General features: G+C 50.2%; 1 protein-coding gene across 2 annotated transcripts; it reads left to right on the forward strand.

The window, feature by feature from the left end:
- Polr3h (RNA polymerase III subunit H) lies at positions 1-11,185 on the forward strand. 2 transcript variants are annotated; one of them, XM_005322204.5, is made up of 6 exons: positions 4-327; positions 2,899-2,995; positions 8,329-8,415; positions 8,866-8,929; positions 9,802-10,003; positions 10,704-11,185. In XM_005322204.5, exons 1-6 carry the CDS (start codon positions 217-219, stop codon positions 10,755-10,757), a joined length of 615 nt encoding a protein of 204 aa, XP_005322261.1. In that variant the 5' UTR covers positions 4-216; the 3' UTR covers positions 10,758-11,185. The 2 variants fall into 2 exon arrangements, with proteins under 2 accessions (XP_021580066.1, XP_005322261.1); XM_021724391.3 differs by lacking the exon at positions 8,329-8,415 and having other exon boundaries at positions 1-327.
- The last annotated feature ends 959 nt before the right edge of the window (positions 11,186-12,144 follow it).

Genomic DNA, 12,144 nt, shown 5'->3' on the forward strand with positions numbered 1-12,144 from the left:
GAATTCGGAATCTCGCGCACAGTCTGGCAACACCGGGGCGGTTGGGTGCGGGTGCGCTGTGCGTGGTGGCGGCGCGTGGCGCGGATTTGTGGCAGGGCGGCGGGGGCGGGGGGGTCTCAGCAACTGAGACAGGACGGTAAGGCTGAGGGTCCCCACACACCTGACCCTGGTGCGAGACCTGCTCTCCGGTTCCCAGAGCTCCAGGCGCAGGCCGGGATGTTCGTCCTGGTGGAGATGGTGGACACCGTGCGAATCCCCCCGTGGCAGTTTGAGAGGAAGCTCAACGACTCTATTGCCGAGGAGCTGAACAAGAAATTGGCCAACAAGGTACCGCCCGGCCCCGCCCGCTGCAGCCCTGGTCACGGTCATGCCCAGCCTTGTCCCTGGGCAAGTAGCTGAATGTCTCAGGACCTCCTTGCCGCCGCTTGGAAACGGGATGGGGGTATTCCGAATCTCACAAGGATTGAGGAGGGGATCAGAAGAGAAAATGGACTTTTAAAGGGTTTTGTAACAGATAAGTGCCGGGTTCCACACTTCCAAATCACTTTGCGATCTTGGGCAAGTCACTCCCTTTGGGCCTCAGTTTCTATTACAAAATGAGAACAATGCTCTTCTACCTACCATTTGTTATTTTTTGTGAAGATGGAGAGTTCTAGTGGCATGGAATTCACTATCAGGAGATTTATCCGTTTATTCCTGTGACATGTTTGCACACCTTCTATGTGCCATGCCTGTTTGCCTCAGTGCTAGCTCCTGAGCGGCCTTCCTATCCTTCTGTGCTTGCCCTCTGCCCAGTGGTCCAGTGTCATCATTATCTTTCCTTTTAATTTTTTTTTTTGTACCAGGGATCGAACCCTGGGATGCTTAACCTCTGAGCCACATCCCCAGTATCTTTTTTTTTTTAAAGAGAGAGAGAATTTTTAATATTTATTTTTTTAGTTTTTGGTGGACACAACATCTTTGTTTGTATGTGGAGCTGAGGATCGAACCCGGCTGGCTTGCATGCCAGGGGAGCGCACTATGCTTGAACCACATCCCAAGCCCCCCAGTATTTTTTTATATTGTATTTAGAGAAGGTCTCCTTGAGTTGCTTAAAGCCTTGCTAGTTGTTGAAGCTAACTTTGAACTGGTCTGCTGAGCTGCTGGGATTCCAGGCATGCCACCACACCTTGCTTTTTTCTTTCCTCTGTTACATTCTTGTTTTTTGTTTATTTGTTGAGTGCATTTTGTTTTTCCTCTCCATGAGGACAGGGACCTGTCTGTTTTTTTCCTTGCAGTATCTCCACACTTAGCCAGAGCTTGGCAGAGTAAATGCTCCATAATTATTGATTATGGTGAGAAAAGCAGAAATGATTAAGGAGGACCCCCGCAGTTAAGTATATGAGGATGAGTTGATATAAATATCATGAAGAACAGGTATTCACACACTTGTGGAACAAAAGAACTTCACCTGGAATGAGAGGGATAGGTGGCTTTATTGAGGAGGTGGCACTTGAGCCATCTGATTGTGAGGAGATGTGATGGTGAGGAGGAGCCAACTGGAGGATTTGTTTTTGAGTTGGGAGTAGGCCAGGCATAGAGAAGAGCTGTGCAGGCAGAGGAATCAGCATGTGCAAAGGCCCTGTGGAAGGACATGGAGGAAGCTAGTAGGTTTGGGAAGGGTGAGAGGAGCGTGGGCTGGAAGATGGATAGGCCTGCATCCCCATACGATTTCACAGTCAGAGTTTCAGTCTTCATGGGTAGAGCAGCAGGAGGTGATGGGCTGGGAAAGAGCCAGAGGAAGACTGGTTGACTTTAGACAGGAGGAAGATTCCTTCAAAATAGGTTGAGATCAAAGGATGGCAGTGTACAGATCTGGGAGTGTTTAGTTGGTGGAGGGAACTCATGGAACCCTTAGTGGATGTTTCTGTTACCTTGTGAGGTAGAAGGTGAAGATTTGTGGAGGAATGAGGTATGAACATGGTAGAGAGAAGGTGTGAAAATATAGAAGGGAATATGGTCCCCTGGGGCGTAGTCCTTTTGAGACAAATCTTTCTATATTTGAACTAGGGAGTCTGAGAGGAGGCCATACAGAAAAGACCTAGTGTCCTTGAAGGGCATCTCACCTGCCTCCTGAGCCACTGGCTTTCATAATCTTGTGGCAGTGAGGTCTGCCCACAGCTCAGTTCTCTGAGTATCTTGCTAATCCCTGAACAGCTCCTGCAAGGTCTGTTACTAGGAGGTGATAGTATAGTGTTGTTGGTGGATACTGGACATAGTAGACAAGTTGTTTGGAGCACTGTGGTGTGGGACTGGGGCCATGGGATGTTCTGTCCTGTCTTAGGGTCTTGGCCCTTGGTCACTGTGCCAGCACAATCCCTACAACTGCCTGTGTCTGACACATTGTGAGCACAGCAGAGTTAGCTGTGGTTCTACCACTCAATGGCTGCAAGCTGCAGCGTGAACTTTGGGATGTTGAAATGTATGGATGTAGCCAGGATTCCTGCCCCAGTCCTCACTGGTAATACCAGGGATCCTCACTTGGTTGTTTTTGCAGTGGCTTAGCCAGACACTAAGATAGAGCTTCACTCCAATCTCTGTATAATTTAACAATACTATATATATTTCATTTTTGCAGATGGGGAAACAGGCTCCAAGAGGCAATATGATGGCATTAGGGGTCACACAGTGAACGATAGAGCTGGCATTGGAGGCTGGATCTGTCTTGTCACCATGGGGCCTGCTCTTTCCAGAGCCCTGTGTCCTTCTGAGCTTCCCTACCATGATTACCCCTGCAGAGCCCCAACTAATTTCCATTTAAAAGAGGACACTCAACTTGCTTGTGGTTATGAGGGTCTCCAGAGGTACCCCTGGGGAACTGGACTTCATAGACACATGTATGTGTACACATGCACACAGGTTGTGTACAACGTGGGACTCTGCATCTGTCTGTTTGACATCACCAAGCTGGAGGATGCCTATGTGTTCCCAGGGGATGGCGCTTCACATACCAAAGGTGGGTACCTTCTCCTCCTAGGGCATTGCATTTCCTGGGCTCAATTCTATAGCAAGAGGTCAAGCTGTAGAGAAACTGCAGGTGGTGGGAGACCTGGGCCCATTCCTGACTGTGTCAAGAGTTGATGCCAAAATAGTGGGCAGATTCATGTCCTCTCTGGGCCTCAGTTTTCTCATCTGTAAGAAATAGGATGTAACGCCAGCACGGTGGCGCACGCCTGTAATCCCAGTGGCTTGGGAGGGTGAGACAGGAGGATCGCAAATTCAAAGCCAGCCTCAGCAAAAGTGAGGTGCTAAGCAACTCAGACCCTGTCTCTAAATTCAAAAATAGGGCTGGGGATATGCCTCTGTGATCAAGTGCCCCTGAGTTCAATCCCTGGTACCAGAAAAAGAAATTGGAGGTAAACTAGGTGATTTTCAAGACCTCTCCAGCTCTGTGATTGGGGCTCCACATCTGTGCCCCTTTGGGTCTTTTCTACTCCCCAGCTCTGCTCTTTACCCATCCTTGGGGCTGCTCATCACCTGGTACAGGAGACAGGCCAGGCCATTGTTGGGTTACGGGGTGGGGGAAGCAGGTGACCTTGAGAAGCAGGAGGACATAGCTGTTGAAAATGTGGCCTGTGCTGGGTATGGTGGCACAGGCCTATAATTCTGGCCACTCATGAAGATGAGACAGTAGCAACACGAGTTCCAGGCAAGTCTGGACAACTTAGTAAGACTCTGTCTCAAAATAAAATGAAAAAAGGCCTGGGGATGTGGCTCCATGGTTGAGTGTCTGGCATGCTGTGGGCTCTGAGTTTAGTAACCAGCATGCCCCCCCAAAAAAAAAAAAAAAAAGAAAAGAAAAAGTGTGTGGGGGCGGGAGAGTTGTGGCACAGTGGTAGAGCATTCGACTAGCACGTGCAAGGCCTGGGTTCGATCCTCAGCACCACATAAAAATGACTAAGTAAATAAAATAAAGGTATCATGTCTGTCTACAACTAAAATAAATAAATAAATAAATAAATAAATATGAAAAGAAAGAAAGAAAGAAAAAGTGTGGCCTGTGGATTCAGATCGCTACTCTGCTTATTGGCTGTGTGTCCTCTGTCTTTCTTGTTCCTCATCTACCAAATGCAGTTAAGAGATTTTTATGGGTTGGGTTTGTGGCTCAGCGGTAGAGAGCTCGCCTAGCATGGGCGGGACCTGGGTTCCATTCTCAGCACCACATAAAAATAAAGGCATTGTGTTGTGTCCATCTACAAAAAAGATATTCATTCTCTCTCTTTCTCACTCTCTCTTTCTCTCTCCCCCCTTAAAAAAAAAAAAAAAGAGAGACATTTTATATTCCAGGACTGCTGTGAGGATGGGGTTAATATATGGTAGAGCTCCTAGGACAAGACCATAGCACCTAGCATGTACTCCTCCAGTTGGATTGCTTTTCTCCATGCTCTGGGTCATTTAGGTGGTGTTCTTCTGGGGTGGCTTGGCCAGGTCTGGGCCATGTAGGATGGCTGTGTGTTCTGGTTAGTGGCAGCCTGGCTGGTCTGGGTCCTCCTGTGGTCTCATCTTTCAGTAGGCCACTCTGGGCTTGGCAGTTTCAAGGTTGCAAAGCTCACTGAGGAAGCGCTTCTGCAGCCTCTGTTTAAATCCCAGTGGCCAGAGGGTCATGTGGCTAAGGCCCTGGGCAAGAGATGGAGAGACTCCACCTCTTTTTTTTTTTTAGTTGTAGATGGACGCAATACCTTTATTTATTTGTTTATTTTTATGTGGTGCTGGGGGGTTGAACCCAGCACCTCACGCATGCTAGACAAGCGCTCTACCACTGAGCCACAACCCCAGCCCCAGAGACTCCACCTCTTGATGGGAGAAAATGCTGTCACATTGAAGGGGTGTGCATCTGGGCGTGCAGGGTTAGAGGAGGAGAGGGGCCTGGGGTGTAGTCCTGATGGAGATGTGGGGAGCTTGTTGGAGTGTGGGTCTGTAGCCTTGCTGTCACCTGGGCATGTGATGGAAATGCAGATTCTCAGCCTGCCCAGACCATGGATCAGAGTTGAGAGCAGAGTGAGGCAGTTTTAAGGGCCCTGTGATGCTCTCACAGCCGGTGGCCAAGGAGCCCTGTCCTAGCCTTTGCTTGTCAGCCTCTCAGCACGGGGATGCCCAGGCATTCCAGAATGTGCTGGGACTGCCTGGGCCCTTGCAGGCATCCAGGGCTTGACTCATTCATGTGGATGTTACTGTGCTCCATAGGGAGCCCTAAGAAATAGGCTGTCTTTGAGTGGACTAGGGGCATTTTCATGAGCAGAAAACAAAGACTGTGATGTGAAAACCACCAGCAGGGCTGCTTCCAGGAGAAGGAGCTGAGCTGAGCCCTGGCTCTGAGTGACCTCTGGTTGTCCAGAAAGCAGGTGGCCCTAGGTACCTGAGCTTCCAGATATAAGTCTGGTTTGGGGAAGTTCTGCATGGTCGGTTGGTTGTTTCTGTGTACGACTGCCCATTGATCTTCATCATTTTTCACCTGGGAACAAATATGCGGCACTGAGCGCTGGGTAGGCACATCACAGGGACTAGATGTGAATTCTGGGTCTGGTCCTGGATGGAGGCACTGGCAGGTCATTCCGTTTCCTGGTTATGGTTTCTCCGTGAGTGCAGTAGGGTAACTCTCTGGTAATATAGCTCCTCATGGGCCACTGAGCACCATGCAGGTGGAGTTTGTATTTTGTAGTGAGGTCAGTTGCTGTTTGATTCTGATGCTGGCTTTTGTCCCCAGGCACAGTTGTGCTGTCCCCTTTCTGCCTCCCACAAGGCTCTGGTCTGGTGGAGCAAGTGCCGCAGGGGGCCATAGCACCAGGATAGGTCCTGCCTTTACCTCTGCTTTGAGGAATATTCATTTGCTAGGTGCTTCTGCATTTTGTCAACTAAGACAGGTTGCTTTAGCTCTCTGAAACTCCATTTCCCCATCTATTCCAGTACTATAACAGTGCATACCTCATTAAATGTACACGAGTAGACTCTTCTGCAAAACTTCCTGTGTGGTGGGTACTCAAAAGACTTCAGCTTTCATGATTTGAGACTCTGACCTTGACTTGCCAGGCTTATCCACCTGTGCCCGCCAAGCCTGGGTCCTGGCCTCCCCCTCTAATGCTCTGTTCTGTTCACTTAGCCCTGAGCAGCCTGCTATTGGTTTTTCTTTTTCTTTTTTATTCACTGTTGTGATAAAAAGTGTGTAACAAAATGTAATGATTTAACTTTTTGTGTGTACAGTTCAGTGATATTAAATATATTCCCATTGTGTCCTCCCCCTGCCACCCCAAAGTACTGGCGATTGAACCCATGGGTGCTTTACCATGATCTACATTCCCATCCCTTTAATTAAAAAAAAAAAAATTTTTTTTTTTGGAACTAGGGTTTGAACCCAGGGGGGATTAACCACAGAGCTACATCCCTACCCCTTTTTATTTTTTATTTTGGGATAGGGTCTTGCTAAGTGGCTGAGGCTGACTTTGAAGTTGTGATCCTCCTGCCTTAGCCTCCTGAGCTGCTGGGGTTATAGGTGTGTGCCACGATACCTGGCTATTATTATCGTTACCACCATCTACCTCCAAGACTTTCTCAACTTCCTATGGTGAAATTCCCTTCCCATTAAATACTGTCTTCTTATTCTGTAGTTCCTCAAAACCCCCATTCTGCTTTCTGGCCCTGTGAATTTGACCATGACATGAGTAAGAATCATAGTGTCCTTATTGCAGAAATTTACTACACCCCAAGGCAACCTTACTTATTCTTGCACAAATTTTGCTTAAGCCCACAACTAAGAACAAACTCTTCTTTTTTTTTTTAATTGGAGACTGGGGGTTGAACCTAGGGGTACTCAACCACTAAGCCACATCCCCAGCCCTTTTTATATTTTATTTAGGGACAGGGTGTTGCTAAGTTGCTTAGAGCCTTGCTAAAGTGCTGAGGCTGACTATGAACTCACAATTTTCCTGCCTCAGCCTCCCGAGCTGCTGGGATTACAGGCACGTGCCACCGTGCAGGCCAAACTCTCCTTTTTTGGTGAGGGAGGGGTGCTGGGGATGGACTCAGGGCATCACACAAGTAAGGCAGGGGCTTTATCAGTGAGTTGCACCCCTAGCCCTATTCCTTAGGGTTTATAATCCCATGAGTATGGGCACCACATTTGTGTACAATTCATCCATAGATGGACACTCGGGCTGTATGCTTCTGACTTTTGGATGTGGTTTAAGATGGTACTCCCTTGCTGGGCGCAGTGGCATACACCTGTAATCCCAGTGGCTGAGGCAGGAGGATTTCAAGCTCAAAACCAGTCTCAGCAATTTAGGGATGCTGTGAGCAATTCAGTGAGATCCTGTCTCTAATAAAATACAAGAAAAAGCTGAAGCCAGGTACAGTGCCACACGCCTGTAATCCCAGCAATTTGGGAGGCTGAGACAGGAGGATTGTGAGTTCAAAGCCAGCCTCAGCCACAGTGAGGTACCAAGCAACTCAGTGAGACCTTGTGTCTAAATAAAATACAAAATAGGGCTGGGGTTGTGGTTCAGTGTTTGAGTTCCCCTGAATTCAATCCCTAGTACCAAAAAAAAAAAGTTGTTGCTTCCTAGGCACCCCGTTATGTGCTGTCTGCCTTTACAAGCCTGATGCCCAAACTGGTGCACACCTGGTAGAGAATCTGAGGATTCATTAAACCAAGCTGAGTGTTGGTCATGTGGCAGACGGTCCTGCTTGGTCCTGGGGTCAGAGTGATGTGGGCATGGACCATAGCTGGTATTTTTTCTTGAGATGAGGAGATTGGGGACACCTGAGGTAGTCTTGACACCCCACAGAGGTATGTTGCTGGGCTGTCACACCACACCCACTCTACCCCCTAAGTTCAGGGCATTTTTAGCATCCTGTTCCAGGTCAGCACTGTGCCTGGGGCAAACTTCAACAGTCATCAGGAGATAGGAACTTGTTTCCAAACCTGATTTCCTTTGCCAGTTGCCCTTTTTAGAATTTAAAGCAGAGCCTGGAGGAAGGTTGCAATTGACTTGGAGTCATCCATGGCCCAGAGTGTGGGCTCAGGTGTGGCTTATCATATGGATTTGGGAGCCAGCCCACAGACCCAGAGCAACTGCTGCTGCTGGTCCCTCAAAGGATCAAGCTATGACCTTGTTGGGGGTGAGGGAGGGTCTCTTGGGCTCAGCCGAAGGGTGTGGATTTGCAGGAGGACTTGACATTGACCACTGGGTCAGTGTGCTGGTGGTGAGGAGGGATTGTGGAGAGCATGGTTAACTCCAGTCTCCAAGGTCATCCTCCTGTGCCTGCTGGTCAATAACGTGCTGCCTTCATTTTCAGTACATTTTCGCTATGTGGTGTTCCACCCATTCCTGGATGAGATTTTGATTGGGAAGATCAAGGGCTGCAGCCCAGAGGGAGTGCATGGTGAGGTGACCTTGAGTATCTCGGGCAGTCTGGCTGGGGGCAGGTAGCCTGTGCTGTGCATGTGGTTGGGGGGGTGGGGTGCTCAGATATGGAAGCAGATCTTCCTGTGCTGTTGGAGGAGACTGCTCAGCTTTCAGGGCCAAGCACAGGTATACTCAGCTCCCTCCCACTTTCAGGTATTGAGCAAGGACCTCAGTTGGCCATCGGCTTTCACTATGAGGCCATAACTCAGACCTCAGGTTTGGGGTACCAGGTGCTTAGAGCTTTGCCCAGGCTGGTGTGTGATGTAGGCAGAGGTGTGGGGATCTGAGGTGAGAAGGGCTAAATCCCATGGTGACATCAGCCCCATGGGCACACTGGATAGCGATGTGCCTATTGAGCATGCAGACCCCTTATTGTCTGGCTGGCTTCTTGGGCCCTGTCTCATGTAGTCATCTCTGTTTCTTCCAGTCTCTCTAGGGTTCTTTGATGACATTCTCATTCCCCCAGAGTCACTGCAGCAGCCTGCCAAGTTGTATCCTTCCAAGGTAAAAGTGGGTCACAGAGGAGTTAGGCCTCTTCAATAGAAGGTACCTGCTCCTGTGGTGGCCTTCATATCCTGTGACCTGACACTGCTGTCCCCCTGCAGCCCTTGTGCTTTGGGTATGCTGACCCACCTCTGCTTTCCACCTGACCTCAGTTCCATATGCCCTTGTCTGCAAGTAGCAGGCTGATGGTAGAATAGGGCTGTGGGACCCTCTTCTTCTGATTCACTTTACTTAGGTGCAAGTCTTCCTCTCCAGGCCCACTATTGTCCCAATCCCGGTGCTGCAACTGGCTGCACTTGTCTTGTTTCTGTGGAGCTGTCACTAATCAGAGACTCTTCACTGGAGGAACTGTAGCCAGGGGCCAGAAGGGGCCTGGTAGAGGAGGCAGTGCCCAGTGGTGGGACTGCCACTAGAGGGCAGTGTGATTCATTGTGGGCTCTGGGGTGGGAGAGGAGGGGGTGGTGGGGATGGGGGTGCTGCCCTGCCTGGTGTGACATCACACCTGACCCAGCCTGGCTGCTACTCTCATCAATGGTAGGGCTTTAGGCAGGTAACCTCCCAACCACCTCATCCTCTTGAGAACTGGACAAGCCCTTAAGCTACCTGTCCCTTGGGTTGTCACAAGGTTTGGATGAGAAGTGGTATAAGGTACCTCAGTCACTCTTTGAGAGGTGGGCTGGCTGTGGTCCCAGTGTTTCCCTGGCAGCAGCAACTCCTGCTTCTCACTGTTGGAAACAGACACTGCAGCCAGTCGCACCTGCTTTTCCAGTGACTTCTCAGCCAAAGTGATGTCATCTTTTGGGGTTGTTTTTTCCGTGCTCCTCACGGCTTGGTTGTGGCCTTGACCCTGGGCTCCCAGTGATGAAGCAGAACAGGTGTGGGTGTGGGAGTATGAGACGGAGGAGGGAGCACATGACCTGTACATGGACACTGGTGAGGAGATCCGCTTCCGAGTGGTGGATGAGAGCTTTGTGGACACTTCTCCTACAGGGCCCAGCTCTGCGGAGGCCACCTCTTCCAGTGAGGAGCTGCCAAAGAAGGAGGCTCCATACACACTTGTGGTGAGAGGTTTTGATGGTGCAGCAGGAATCACTGGGAGGCAGGAGAGCCCAGTGTGCAGTGATAGGCAGCTCCCTGGAAGTTCTGCTATAGGACCTGCTCTCCAGCAGGTCAGGGACCAGGCCCCTCTTCTGTGGTCTTGGTCTGCCCCCAAATCAAAATCCCTGTTTCTCAAGGCTAGGGCAGTGGAGCCAAAGTTGCCAGGAATATTGGAGAGGGTGGGCGGGATAAGTGCCTTGCCTGCAAGGGTCCATGCTGCACAAGCCACTGGGGCTACAGGGAAGAAACAAGCCAAGGAGGGAAGAGTGGCCCAGGGGCTGCTTCCTCTGTACATATTTGGAGGCCAGGCCTCATGGACTGTCAGGTTTTCTGGCAGGACTAGACTACAGATGACTTAGGAGGGTGGGCCTGGGGGTGAGGACCGGTGCTTGATCCCACCTAGGCCTTGGGGCCAGCAAACCAGCACTCTCCTTACAGACCTCAGGAGGGGAGGGGCAGGAGAGGGGTCTGTGCCCCACGTGCTCCACTGTGCCATCACGGATGTGGGTCCTCATTTCCCTACAGCCCCATGGCTGTTGTGTGCCTCACCTCTCCTTTGCCTATGCTGGTTCTGCTGTGAACAGGGTGGGTCCCTGTTAACCTCCTCTCCAGGGTAGTTAAGCCCTAAATGGTGGTGAAACATACCTATTCTCTCTCTGGCAGGGATCCATCAGTGAGCCTGGCCTGGGCCTTCTCTCATGGTGGACCAGCAACTAGATCTGGGGTTCGACGGGGAACTTGCCCATCCAGTAGACCCTACCTCAGCCCTGGGGAAGGTGGTGCAGCTGGTCCTGAGCAGATGCTGAGGAGTCCATGTCACCCAGGACCGGAAGGGGCAGGGGTCAGCACTGCTGCCAGTATGTCCTCCCTCCCCAGTGACCTAGTCCTGATCTTCCCCACAGAGCGCTACCCCTGAAGTCCTGCCATCTTGTGATTTTTTTTTTTTTTTTTTGGCGGTGCTGGGGGATGATGGAACATAGGGCCTGCCACATGCTAGGCAAAGACTGAGACCACTGAGCCACACTCCCAGCCCTATCCAGTCCCATCCTGTGATTTTCAGTGATAGCAACATTTTAATAAAGTAATGGCAGCATCTGCAGGGAAGGATCATCAAGATCCTTCCCTGGATTTGTTTCAATGGCCAATGTCATGATCTACTTAGTTGCCAAGCTGGGACATGTCCTTAACTCACCCCATATCCCTTTTGAAGAACTCCCCCCAAATGGCAAAAAGTGGGGTTTTCAGATTGTGGAATTCCTGCCACCCCAGGCAGGGCCTTGGGCTGGCTGAGCTTAGCTCCATAGTAGAGAGAGGCCAGTCTAGGCTAGCTGCTTTAGTCCTGAAGTTACCAGTTATTGACTGAGTTAGAGGCAGTACACCCACTCTACATTTGGAAGATAGAAGGAAGCCCCTAAAATTGGCCAAAGCAGCTCCGAGTTGAGGAAGTGAAGGTTGTGGGCTTTCTTGACCTCAGGTATCATCCCCCATAGAAGAGCAGGAATCCTGGTGCCTGTCACTCAGATTGCAGGTATAGCTTTGTAGTGCAGTGATGCCCCAGATTTGAGCAGGAGAATGGCTCTGACAGGTCCTCCTGCCCCTTTCTCCCAATGCTGTGGACACCAGGACACTTGTACCTGAGTCTTGTCCTGGTGTTGGGTCTCCATGGAGACTTTTTACTTCAGATTACCAGTGGAGGTCCTGGGCAGTGTCAGCCTATGTAACCTCAGGGGGACCCTATTTTTCACCATGCTAAAGGGACAGAACATTATATAGCATATTCCAGTCATGACCTTATCTGTAAGATACACAGGCCATCCCTCAGAGTGATTAGAGTGATTAACAATATCATGCCATCAGTGCCCAAGGGAAGAAGGTGGGTTCTCTCTCCAAGAGGCTCTTTCCCACCAGGAAAACCATGGGATCTAGGGCCATGCCTGTATAGCTGGTGCAAGTGCAGGAGGGCCTTTCTGCCACAGCTCACATCTCCTTCACAGCAGCAACTGGGCTCCAGATGTGACTGTGGGGTGTCCACTGACTTTGGCTAAAAAGGCCTTCCCTGAACCCTGGAGTTGGTACAAACAGCAGAGACCACCACTCACGCAGG

Source organism: Ictidomys tridecemlineatus, chromosome 6 (assembly GCF_052094955.1).
Source record: "Ictidomys tridecemlineatus isolate mIctTri1 chromosome 6, mIctTri1.hap1, whole genome shotgun sequence".
In the NCBI taxonomy this organism is placed as follows: domain Eukaryota; kingdom Metazoa; phylum Chordata; class Mammalia; order Rodentia; family Sciuridae; genus Ictidomys; species Ictidomys tridecemlineatus.